At 49.1% G+C, this 12,916-nt stretch overlaps 1 protein-coding gene across 1 annotated transcript; it reads right to left on the bottom strand.

Moving 5' to 3' along the window:
* Positions 1 to 2,000: 2,000 nt before the first annotated feature.
* On the bottom strand, positions 2,001 to 4,351 carry LOC135442807 (trypsin-like). Its single transcript, XM_064703050.1, has 4 exons — positions 4,230 to 4,351; positions 3,376 to 3,629; positions 2,631 to 2,767; positions 2,001 to 2,235 (listed from the first exon to the last, which is right to left on the bottom strand). Exons 2-4 carry the CDS (start codon positions 3,503 to 3,505, stop codon positions 2,086 to 2,088), a joined length of 417 nt encoding a protein of 138 aa, XP_064559120.1. The 5' UTR covers positions 3,506 to 3,629; positions 4,230 to 4,351; the 3' UTR covers positions 2,001 to 2,085.
* Between the last annotated feature and the right edge of the window lie 8,565 nt (positions 4,352 to 12,916).

Below are 12,916 nucleotides of genomic sequence, written 5' to 3'. Positions count from 1 at the left end.
CTCCTGCTCTTTTCGTTACTTTCCTCCCTTTATGGCTCATGTTCTTGCTTCCCTCCCAGCTCTAAATCTTGTCTTCCTGCACTTTTCTGCCTTCCTTCCTCACTTCCCTCCTTTCTCTCTCCTGACCTTTTCATCTTGGGATTTGGGACACCACAGCCTGGTTCTGGGACTCTGCAAGCACAAAACACGACGTCCCAATCAGCCTCCTGGCAAGGACCAACTGTTCAACATGGCAGATCCAAATACTCTACTGCAATGCCCTGCCCTCTCCTGGTCTCCTGACCCTCAACATCCTCATCCCTCTTCCATTCCTCAGGCGGGGATATAAGCAGGCCCAAACAAATGATGCCATACTGGAGCTGGTAGTGTTCCAAGAGAAAGAGGATGAATTTCAGAATGTGGTGGTTTGACCAGGAAGAAGTGGGAATTCTGGGAGGCTGTGGTCAAACCAATGGAGGCTCGGAGTTTGATATTGGCACCTGGTGTGACCAGTGCGGTTTGGACACACCTCCGAGAATACACAGGGGTTAAAGAGCAGGGCTTCGGCCCTGAGAGGGCTCTTGGGACGTCGAGGCGAAGAGGTCAGATCTCCCTCCCCTGTCCAGCCACTGCTGCTGGGCGGGGGAGGGGCAGCCATTCGGTAGGCCGGGGCCTGGACAGAGATGGGGGGTGAGAAGGCCGTCGAGGATGGAAGGGTGGAGGAGCAGCCCCAAGAGACATCGGGCAGACATTTTCCCCCCCAAACGAGGGAAAGAGAGGAGAGCCGGGGTCTGAATGTGATAGCAGCCAGCCCAGGAGGAGAAAGGGGGGGAAGAGTGCGGCCTGGCTGGCCGCAGCAGCAGCGCGTGTGGGAGTACCGGTGCTCCGGGACAGACAGAGACTGAAATTTTTAACCATTTCTTACATGATTGGGGCCTTGCAAAAATGCTGATCCTCCTCAGAGTTGAATAAGAAGGGAGATAAGAGATGAGATGAGACAAAGACCTGGCCTGAAGGATTGTGGAGACGGCTGAGTGGGGAGAGATGATTGAAGTGGCCTTTTGGCTGGACTTTTCTTGTGTAGCCATGGACTCAGTTTGTTCCTGTGACACAGAGACTGCACTTGGGGGAAGCAGTGCCTCAGAACCAGGAGGGTTCATCGTGGGGACCCCTCGGCCCCAGGGGGTTGGAAAAATATGGGGGGGACAGATGTCCCAAAGCAGAGACTGTGCCTTTTTGGAGTGAGACAAGGCATCCTTAAAAGACAGCCCTAGAAGCAGCTCTGGTCCATGCACAGTGGTGAGAGCACTGAGCATGGAAGGAAGAGGTCACAAGCAGCAAAAGGACTATTCTGGGCAGTGCCGAGTGACATTGGAAACACACGAGGTTTCAGCATGTTTCCAGGGAAAGACTATGGAATAAGAAGGACTCCTCTCCTCTTCATGGACTGAAGTTTGAGTATTCTAAAGGGTGGTGCCAGGCTGGGCAGTTGGTGATTTTGGGAGAATGTATCGGACTGGGAAATTCTGGTGGTGGGGAGGAGGAAAGTGTTTTTTGTAAGGTTTTCAATTTTTTTTCTTTTCCTTATAGTTTCTTCCTATTTTCCTGTAGTTTAGGTAATAAAGTGTTCTTTATGTTTAAGCTAGAGCCTGTTTTGCTTACTCCTGGTCACATCTCACAGCAGACACCAGGGTGAGGGCATTTTCATGGGGGCACTGGCTCTGTGCCAGGCTCAAACCATGACACAGAATCACTTCAAGAACTGTTGAAATATTGGCTAATAATTTTCCTGCTCAAAAAGAACAGAAATGATGTTCTGCTTCAGAAACAAGAGCATGTGACTGACTGAAATAATCCTGATGATGAGTCTGCAAGGTGTTCCAAGACCCTGTCAATTGACAGGCACTACAAATAATAAGTATTTTCTCCTAACTGGTGTTCACTGCCACTGTGCTCCATATAAAAGCCTTTGGAAGTTTCCAGCAAAACTATGCACAAAGTAGGGGTGTCTGAAAGTTTTTATTAATTTCTCATAATTTTTGCTTGTCCAGACCCAAAAGAACAGAAATGATGAGGAAAAAATACAGGTCACGCCAAACAAGCATCTCAGTTGGAGGCAATGGTGGACTGGATCCAGGAGACGTAGTTGCAAACCTTGGTGTAAACTCCGGGATGGCCTCGCTGGGCACATCCATAACCCCAGGAGACAATGCCCTGGAGCTGTCCATTGCAGACCACGGGACCGCCGGAATCTCCCTGTGCACACAAAGGGTATGGATAAATAGCAAATGGCATCAGCCTGAGCAATGAGCCAGAGATCCCTGAGACCACTGACCCTGGAGGAAGCCCTGCCGGGCGTACTCTGCACAAAGTTCTACCAGGGCTGTTCCTGATTCACACTCTCCACCTGATGCTACCGTGCCTGACTTGAGCTCCAAGGGCACCACAGCTAAGGGTGAGTCAGCTGCCTGCTTTTGCTGGATGCTGTACTTGGCAAACCTTCAGGACATGTGTGCCTGAAGCCTCTGCTGTCATTCAGAAACTCAGATTTACCAGTGCAGTGAGTATAGCTGACTCTGTAATGTGGAGGCCTCTTCAGCTAGGAAAAGGTGGGAGAGAAACGACTGGGTGAGGAGAGGCAGATGAGTTACCTGGCAGGAGTCTTTTCCTCCCTCCACATATCCGACACACATCATGTTCTTGGTAATTTGCCCAGGGTAGGAATCAGAGCACTGCTGGTCAGTGAGGACAGGAGCCTTCAGGCACTGCAGCTCATCCGGGTAGTTAGCTGCAAAGAAATAGGGAGAGATGATTGCTGGCATTGCTGAGTCCTTTTCAGAGCTCAGGCAAGATCTTAGCAGAAAAGCAAATGCTGGACACCCTGTTCTAGCAGCCATTCTGCTCCCTGTCCACAGTAAGCACAGCATGGGTCCCTTCTGTAGAGATGGAACAAATTCCACCCATGGGCCCAAAATTCTACACTGCAGCCACCTTAACTTTTCTGGTACCTGGAAGTTCATCAGTTGGCAAAGGTGGGGCCACTCTTGTGATACATGCACTGGAAGAAACCTGAGCCTCAGGAAAACCATCCTCTCCTCTGGTGCAGGTTCAATGGAATACACACCACTGGCCATGCACATCTCTGACCATGGGTGTGAGAGAACAGGGATCTCTGGTAGGAATTCAAGTTCCACAGTCCCAGACTTCACCCTTACTCTCAGAGAACTGACAACTCTGTTGACATTAACTGTGCAGTCCCTACACTGACGCATCACTCCAAAAAGCTGTCCCACAGCACTTCCCTGTGTTTTAGCCTGTCCTGTTGGGGGTTAGTGGCCAGGTCCTAGAGACTGTCCTAGGCCCCCAGGGGTCTGTAGGCTCCCCCAGAGTACTCACAGCCACTGCTGAGAGTGTTGCCCCAGCCGGAGATCAGGCAGGTGGTGCCGGCGGCCACGCAGCTGGTAGGCAGAGCAATGGCCTGGATAGCTTTGCTGAGCTTGGCTGGGCTGGCCAGCTTGATGAGCATGATGTCGTTGTCCAGGGTGTAGGAGCTGTAGCCAGAGTGCCGGATGACTTTAGCAGAGTTGATAAACTGCTGTGTGGATTCAGTGAGCCCCAGGTTGTGTTTCCCCAGCTGCACTTGGATGCGACTGGAAAACAGAAGGCACAGCGTGTCCTTTACTGCTAGGGGCAGGTTGAGAGAAACCTCCCTGTCACTGAGTGCACTCGCTCCAACACCACTGCCACAGAAGCCTTCTGGGCAGAGCATCTTTCTTGTCCTGCAGGGAGCCCTGGGAATCCACACTGAGATCTTAACTCACTCCATGCGTGGGTGGTGAATTTCTGCAAGTCTGTAAATACCTGGCAGCAGTTGAATACAGAGCAGCACTAGATACAGATATTCTGGGACAAGGCAAACGGCTCCAGCCGAACCTTGATCCTCTTCCTGTTCTCCAGGAAGAATGCTTTAGCAAGATTCATGTAATTGATAGGAAATCAAAGCCCAGACCTCTCTGCTTGATTATCTCATTGTTATATCAGAAAATGCTCTGCATTCACAGGAATGTTTGCATAAGTGGAAAACCCCTCAGGATGCCTCGGCCTGGCTTCCTGAATGATCCACCCATCCCTTGGCTGTCTCTGGTGAGAATGGAGGCACTTACATATTTCTATCTCATAGCTCAGAATGCCGGCTAGAAGTGAACTGGAAGACAAAGTAGGTTCTAGAAGGATGTAATTTTTTGACTCACGATTTGTAGCAGTGAGCAGCTGACACGACCCACTGGCTGCTGATGAGGGAACCTCCACAGAAGTGATATCCAGAATTCAGGGACACCTGATAGGGCACAGAGTTCTGTGCACAGGTGTAGCCTCCCACAATCTTGTCATCATCGTCTTCAGCAAAGGTGGGGAAGGCAACTGGAGGACAAGAAGTGCCATGTGTCAACAGCTGGCCTAAGGTAATGTGGCCTGTAATCTGCCCTGTGGCTGCCTGTCTGAAGCCCCTCACTTGCAGGCTCCCCTTCTATGGACACTCAGGGCAGCGCTGGTGGGCAGGTCTAAGGCACATGCATTTGCTTGTGCAAACAAAGACGGGGATCAGACTTACACGGGTGCCTCACGTATCTGCAAATAAAGCCCTGCTGGCTACTCCCTGAGGGAGCATAGGGACACAGAAATGTTCTGGTTGGATCAGATCATGGGTGTGTCTTTCCCTGAATCCCATCTACTGAGACAGTCAAGTGATGACTGAGGGAAAAAGTAAAAACTACTGTGCAGTGACATCTTCTTGGAGCACCCACCAAGGGTCCAAAATTTTGCAGTTGCTTTAGGACTTCTCGGTCCAGAGCTATTCCCTGTGCACTCCTGAGTCCCGAAGGAGGAGGCATCCTTTTCTGAAGCTGTGGCCACATCTCCATAGCTGGGTCAGGAACGCCTATGAAGGGGTTCATTCTCCAGCTTGTGGCACAAGGCATTACAGAATGAACAGACAGAAGATGGAACCTGCAGGGCTCTGACTTGTGCAAGTCAAAACTGACTTGGCTTTCCCACAACAGGCTACCTTGCAGTTTTCATTTAGAAAATCAGCTTCCTACTAAATGGCAGAAATAGAAATAAAAGATATACTCACCAGCCACCCCAATAAAGGCAAGAAGCAGCAGGCACTTCATGGTCTCGATTTGACCTCAAACCCAGACTGGCTGACTGGACGTGGCAGCTGCTAGAAATACGTTTTTGGTGATGGTCTTATCTCTAGTCCAAGGTTTTCTCCAGAAAAAAAGTACACAGTGGAAAATTCGAAGACCCAAATGTGGGAATTAACAGGCATTGGTAGAATGTACAAATGTCATACACGTTAATCATAAACCTCTGCTAAGATAGAGATCTATTCTAATTTTTCCGTAAGGTAGCCTTCAATCTAAAAATATCTTTTGGCTTTGGAAGACGTGTAGTTGTTTGTCTGTCTCATTCTTATACACAGCACCTGTACAACAGGAATAACAACTCTCAAACCTTTTTCAATTTCCTCTGTGCTGATGGTATCTTTCTTAAAAATGCATGGTTTTACTCAAAGTTGCATAGTTTAGATAGCAGACACAAAGATACATTGCATTTATTTGGGAAAAAAAAGCAAAAAACTCCAGCAAACCCAGTGGTTAACTTTGTTAAATTTATTTTAGCAAATTCCTTTTCTTGAATAATATGTGCTTGTATCATATGCAATACAGTGTTTTCCTAAATCAAATTCCTCCATTGTAATTTCAAAAGGGAGGATAGAAAAACGATCCTGTGCCCCTCCTCGTTTCCCAAGTCAAATAGGTCAAATGGAATGCTCAGCATCTCCCTTTTCTAATTTCTCTCTCCTAACCTGTAATAAAATGTCTGCCTATGTACTGAACCATGCTTTTCTTCATCTTTGGAATGTTCTACAGACTCATTTTTGCCATATAAGAATTTCAGTACAATTCTGATGTTTATGAGTGTAATGTAGATGAGCAATAATGCTGTAAACACAAATAGTGAGATCTTCTGAAATCCCTCTCTGTAGGAGTGGGGATTTCTGTCATGATGCAAAGCTTTCTAAAGCTTAATGCTTTGCTGAATAATCATGTTCATTCTCCAAGCAGCTGCAAACAACATCATGTTAGCTCCTGAAAGACAAAGGCTTTTCTCCTGAGACATTAAAGAGAAGCCATATGTTTGGAAATGCTGGAATAGTTTGAGACACTATGGAATAGTTTGAGACACTAAATAAGAATACTCTTCCTCTCCCTTTCTTGATTCAAATTTTGTAGACTATGGAGGACTGATACACACAGTGTCACGATCCAGAGAGAAATTTGTGGCAGTGGTCACAAGGGTTGCAGGATGAAGAGAGAGACGAGAATATTGACCTCATGTTCAGAAGGCTTGCTTTATTATTTTATGATATATATTACATTATGACTATACCAAAAAGAATAGAAGGAAAAGTCCTCAGAAGGCTAGCTAAGCTAAGAATAGAAAAGAATGAATAACAAAGGTCTGTGTCCCAGCAGAGAGTGAGACCCAGCTCTGCCGTGCGTGGTCAGTAAATCCAAACATCAACCTGAGACCAATCACAGATCCACCTGTTGCATTCCACAGCAGCAGATAACCATTGTTTACATTTTGTAGCAATGTAAACAATTTCTGAGGCCACAGCTACTCAGAAGGGAGAAAAATCCTAAAGAAAGGATTTTAATGAAAAGATGTCTGTGACATGTCAGCTTTTTAATTTAATTTAATGAAAAAGAAAAGTGTTTGTAATTTTCCCTGCTGTGCACATGCAGCGGAAAGAACAAACACTTAACAGGTTACCTGTTGCCAATCAAACCCTCACTCAAGTACTGGTGTGGAATGAACAGGGGATTTCTTCACCTGTAGAACATACAATTCTATCAAATCACCAAAACAATTTTACAATATAAGAAAAGGCAAAAACAATGCAAAGAAAGTTCAAGTCCAAACAGCTGAGTTTCAAGAAAAAAGTCCGTGGACTGAAGATGTTCCTCTTTGACATCTTTGCAACTCCCTTTTGGTCCTGAAACAGGCTTGCTGCAGAAAGGTCCATCAATAGCTATCAAAAGCCATTGACAGTCATCAAACAATTTCAAACAATTTGAGACAACTTCTGGAATGTCCTGGCCACAGCCCTTTATTGAACAACTTTGGGCTGAAGGTAATTTTTGGCCCTTCAATGCTCCAGAGCTGCTGCCAGCTATTTCAACTCTTTGTATTTAATTTAATTTTTTGGAGGTTTTTTTTTTTTTTTTTTTTTGTTAGAGAAAAGAGCAGCAGCAGAGCAGCCAAAGAGAGGCCCTGGGGGGCCCTGGTCAATGTGGAAGGATCAGGAACCCCAGATCCTGATCCGCCACAGAAAGGCGGGCCAGGACCAGTAGGGGGAAACAAAACCCCCAACCCATCAAGAAGCCGGGCAGTGGCCCTGGCCCATTGACCCGAGCCCAACAGCCCAGCTCTGCATTCCCACAGCCTGGCCCCACACTGCCAATCGAATGGTGACCAAACGCTTCTTTTCCCCAAAATTACCAAGGCATGCCAGCAGCAGAGGAATAGAAGCCTTCCCCAGAAATCCCATCTTGGGTCTGGGGATGTTTTTTCCCCACAGCAAACAAGCCATTATCGCTTCCTGCTGTGCCCTCTGCCTCTGCAAAGCAAATGCAACAGGTGTGTCTCCCATCTGCCTCACGGCACCATCCCCTCCGGGCTAGGGACCAAAGGCAGAACTTTGGGGACCCACCTGCCCCTTTCCGCTGGGGTGCAAGAGGGGCGGCAGAGATGGCAACCTCCAAGGGACAGCAATTGACCAGACAACCCCCAACCTGCCGAGAATGCTGATTTTGAACGCAGGCAGACGGGCTGCACCCACAGTCAGCTGGCGAGCCCTGCCTCCACGGAAGTGGAGTTTTTTCCCAGTTTTTTCCTCATTCTCATTGCTCCTACTTTTCTTTCCAGTGTTAGCCCTGGAACAGTCTCCAGACATGGTGATCAAGGAAGGACAATCCGTGAATCTGGAATGCTCCGAGAAGAAATCCTCCAACAGAGCTATGTACTGGTACCTGCTGCCTTCAGAGAAGAAGGGAGGGAAGCGAGGCTCCACTTAGCGTGTTCCCATTTTGGGCTCCTGGGTGCAAGAGAGATATGGAGCTCCTGGAGAATGCCCAGGACAGGAGATGAAAGGTGAGTAGTAGAGTGGAGCATCTCTTTAGAGAACAAAGGCTGAGGGAGGTGGGGCTGTTCTGCCTTGAGAAGAAACAACCAAGTGGCCACCTCATCAACATCTACAAGGACCTGAAGGCAGGGTTCCTAGAGGCGGATCCAGGTTCTTCACTTTGATGCCAACCACGAGAGAAGTGGTAAGACACAGAAAATGATGCACAGGAAGTTTCAGTTGAATCTATGGTAAAAGCTCTGCACAGTTGAAGAATGTGCACCTGAGCAGACTGCCCAAAGAAGTTATGGAGCCTCTCTCTCTGGAGATACTCCAGAATCAGCTGGATACTGTGTGCTTAATGCTTTGGGTTGACTCTGCTTGAGCAGAGAGTTTGGAGCAGTGACCCCCCTGAGGTCCCTTCTTAGCTGGCTGTTCTAGGGTGATGTTATGATGCTTCTGTCCTCAGCTGTCTTTTCTGTTTATGCTGGATATTATGTTCTGTGCCTTCAAGACTGGCTCTGAAGAGTGGAGGTTTTTTTTGTCATCAGCCTGCTCCCCCAAAGCTGATGGGACACAGAGACAGGGCCGTACCTAGTGCAGGGTTTGCTTTTTGCTTTGCTCTCGCTCTTCCTTCTTCTTTGCTTCTGCTTTGCTCTTGCTTTTGCTTCTCCTCATTAGTCAGTTTAGCTAAGCAGTCAGAATTTTTCCCTGGACAGTTTTTCTCTTTCCTTTATGGAACCACTGGAGCCTGCTCTTGACTAGCAGCTGGGAACACCGAGAGTTTCCACCTTGTGGCTGCTGCAGCAGCCCCAGCACCGGAGGGACTGAGAACGGAGTGGCCGACCCCAAGAGAGACTTTCTGAACTTCTCAATTTTTTTCACAGTAGTGAAAGAGTGGTGTCATCTGGTATTGGTCATCTTCAGTGCTGAGGGGTGCTGTGCCTCTTAAATAAAATAAGGATTCTAAAGCATTCTTACCAAACCAGTGGGGGAAGGGACATGTGGGTTTGTTTCTGGAGGGACTCACTTTGGAGGCTTTAATTTGCCCTAAACGAGGACAGTTGCCCATCCCATGATTCTGTCCTGCATGACACACACCCCTGCACAGCACAGGCCTGCTCAGGGCACTCCAGGTGCTTCCCACCCTGCACATTCCCATGCTAACCTCCAAGCCTCCCAGAGCCTAAACACAGGGCCCCACACAGCAGCCATGCCTGTTCAACATCACTGACTCCTCAAATCCTGTGTCTTCTGCAAGGCTCCCCATGCACTGCCCTGCCCTCTGCTCACCCCAGGCAACTGGAGACCCTTGGCATGGACACATCAGGCACAGCCTCCTCTCTGCTGGAGTGCTGCTGCTGATGGTGCTGCTGCTGGTGCTGGCAGGATTTGGGGTTCCTACAAAGCAGCCCAATATCTTTTTTCTAAAATCGCTTCTTTCTACAACTTCTGTAGAGGAATCTGGGGTCTTCCCAGAATCTTCTCCTGGCAGCCTGGGGAAATGAATGCAATGGGACACACTCAGAGCTGCAGCAGAGGATTTGGAAGGAGCTGCAGGCATTGCTGCTCTCCTCTGCTGACAGGACACAGGGGAACATCTTCACTGCAAAGCCCTTCAGATCCCTGGGCACTGGCATCACTCCATGTCCTGTATGGGCCAGCCTCACCCTGCTGTGCACACAGCCCAGCACGGATGGACAGAGGCTGTGCCAGAGCTCTGTGCCCAAACTCAGGGCACACAAACTACGAGTGTCCCTTCCTGCCTACAGGGATTGTCCACTGCCTTGGGCAGGTGAGCAAGGCTGGGTGGACAGAGAGAGCAGAGGACATGGTTTTCTCCAGCTTTGTCCATTTGTGTCCTGGTGCTCTTTTTCAGACTGCTGCGATAAAGAGGCAAGGATTATAGCTGTTCTTCTCTGGCACAGAGAAGGTCAGGGTGTATCAGCACATCCTGTGGGGCACTTCTGCTCAGAATTCTCTCCAAAGTGAAGTGTCTCCAAAAGGATAATCCCAGTGCAGAATCAAAGGCAGCCTGTTCTCTCCTGGAGATCCCCCTCGGGAGTTAGAGAAGAACAGCTACAGAACTATTCTCTGCCAGGCTCCAAGAGACACCAGCTCTGCAGGTCAGCAGCTTCTCCCATACCTGGGATAACACGTCAGGCCTGACTGGGAGAAGCAGAGATTCCACTTTGCAGCTTGCAGGGTTGGCAATATGTGAGTGTCAGGGAGGCTCGGGAGGAGACAAACAGCGGGACACGGACACACAAACATCCATTCCTGAGATCTCCTTGTCTTCCCATCAATTTCTGCCACTTTGTGCACTCCTCCACACACACTCACGCTGCCCCACAGCCCCATCCTGCTCCGTGGTAGCTCTGAACTCTGGCACCTCCTGAAGTCCCCCCTCCTCTTGCCCAGCCACGCTCGCACTCAGCAGGAAGCCAGAGGAGCAGAGCACAGGCAGCTCATGACTGCCTGCAGGTGTCATTGCCCACCATTCCTGGGCAGCCAAGAGCCTTGGTGACATTTCAGACTGCCGCTGCCTCTCCTGCCCACCCACACAGAGACACATCTCTCGCTCTGCACCTCTCCTCTTTGCACACCTCTGTGTCTGTGCTGGCACCAGGGGCAGGTGCCTGGAAGGAGGGCGCCTTTCTCCATGGATTTCCACCGGTTCCTTGTGGCCATGCTGCTCCCTGTGGGTGAGTGGGAATTCCCTTGGTCCTGATCAGCTGCACTGGAGCTGCTGCTGCATCCTCAGCTCTGCTCCCAGTTGCTGGCACTACCCCTTCCCAAGGATTCCAGGGCAGGGGTGGGCAATGATCCAGGTAAAAATTTTCACCACATATTTAATCAGGTAACCCTGCAAAGCTAATTTTTTTTTCCTGCCGCATTTTAATATTTTACTTGAGAGTACCAAAGTCATAATTTCTCAAAACAGATTCACTGTTGTATTTGAAATCGGTTTGCTTGGTGTTTTTGGAATCTACGTGTCTTTTTCAGAGAGGATGTATACTGTCTCATTGCTTTCTTATATCCTGGTGCCATTCCATGCCATGTGATACTTTAAGGACGTGTATTATGTCTTCAATGCATTTCACTCCACACCTTCCATCTCCTGTCTCTCCAGGCTGGGCCCTTCAGCAATCACCAGATACAGTTGTCCGGGTGGGAGACACCGTCACTCTGCAATGTTCTGCATCAGGGAAAACTTTTGTAAACATGTACTGGTACAAGTTACCCATGGAGAAGGATGCCAGAATGCAGCTGGTTGTGTACTCAGTGGAAGGCAGCAAAGCAGATATTGAGAAGGAATTCCAAAATCGCTTCCAGAGCAGTGGGACTAGGAACAACCATTTAGCTGTGCAGATACAGCATGCCCTACTCAATGACACAGGCACATATTTCTGTGCTGAAAAAATCCACAGTGACTCAAAGGCTGGTGCAGCACAGCACAAACCTTTCCAGGCAAACAGGGATGTGCCACCAGCACACGCTGAACCCTGTGCTTGAGAGGACCCCGTTTTCTTACTTCCCCCCAGCTCTTCAGATAAAACACGGTATGACAGTCTGTCTGTCCATCTCTCCGTCTATCTCTCGATTGGTCTCTCTTCTGTTTTGGTCTCTATCTGCTTTTCTAATCTTTCCCATCTGTGAATCACCATCTCACTCTGGTTCCTTCTTGTGCTCACTGTCTCGACTCCTTTCTCCGACATTCAGATTGTTTCCCACTTAGCTCTTTTCATGTCTTTCAGTGTATCCCCATGACTTTTCCTTTCTGTACTCTCATACCGAGTCCCTTCCTATTTTCCATTCCCTTCCTCCTCCATCTCTCGTTCATTACAATCTGTTACATCAATTCTTGGCCAGGAAAGCAGGATGTGGAAGAGTTCACACAGCACTTTCCCTCTCCACCAGCTGGAAAGGCAAAGCCCACTGGTCCTTGGCCCCACTGGCCTACAGGAAATCGACACACAGCCCATGTTACACCCATACCCTGTGACCTGAACAATCTGATGTCTGAGAATTGTTCCTGCCCACAGCAGGAGGCTGCCCAGGTGAGCCATGGAATGTCCCTGGTGACCAGGACAAGGGCCAGGAGGAAGAACTCCAAGAGGAGTTTTCAGCAGGGCTTGTTGGTGTCTCCGAGCATCTTGTCTGGTCCATCCACTCCATCTCCTGCTGCTTGCTGAAAGTGACGAGCTGCCCTAACTGGCTTATTCCTCTTTATCTCCAGTTTAAAAAGAGGCCAAGGGCCCAGGGGAATCCTCACCTAAATGCTCATAATCCGTCAAGAACAGCTGCTGGGAATTCCTCGCTGGAGTGTGAAGCACAGGCTTGGTCAGGGGAGCTGCAGCTCATGCCATAGCAGTGGGGACATGGAGATGCTTTCTGGTGCTCAGGTCCTTGTGGTTAAAGCCCAGTCAGCTGCTGGGTGTTACATGCACTCCCACACTACCCCCTTGCCCTGGTGGGATGGGAAAAAGGGTAGAACTGACAGGCTGAGATCCCCATCCTTCCCTCCACACCCACCCATGCCAGCCTCTCCATTCCACCTGATGCATCTCTGCAGGGTTCCTGCTTTCCTGCAGAAACAGAGTTTGTGCTGACACACAGTTTGTGTCATTGCCCAGGGTTCCCAGCCAGCCAATGCCTTCTGTCATTTCTCGGCCAGCCCCACCCCGAGATGTCTCACCCTCACTCACTGCTCCCTCTGCACAAACCTTTGGGCAGCTCCAAGAG

The sequence above is a fragment of the Zonotrichia leucophrys genome, chromosome 1 (genome assembly GCF_028769735.1).
Source record: "Zonotrichia leucophrys gambelii isolate GWCS_2022_RI chromosome 1, RI_Zleu_2.0, whole genome shotgun sequence".
NCBI lineage: Eukaryota > Metazoa > Chordata > Aves > Passeriformes > Passerellidae > Zonotrichia > Zonotrichia leucophrys.
Note: the sequence above shows the minus strand (reverse complement) of the source record. Positions and strands in the feature narration are given on the sequence as shown.

Excerpts from the sequence above, each read along its gene's own strand:
- LOC135442807 (XM_064703050.1), bottom strand. The coding sequence starts at position 3,505 with ATGCTCATCAAGCTGGCCAGCCCAGCCAAGCTCAGCAAAGCTATCCAG. Across the intron at positions 2,768-3,375 it reads CAACACTCTCAGCAGTGGCT|CTAACTACCCGGATGAGCTG; the intron begins GTGAGTACTCTG and ends ATTTCTTTGCAG. Across the intron at positions 2,236-2,630 it reads GAGGAAAAGACTCCTGCCAG|GGAGATTCCGGCGGTCCCGT; the intron begins GTAACTCATCTG and ends TTGTGTGCACAG.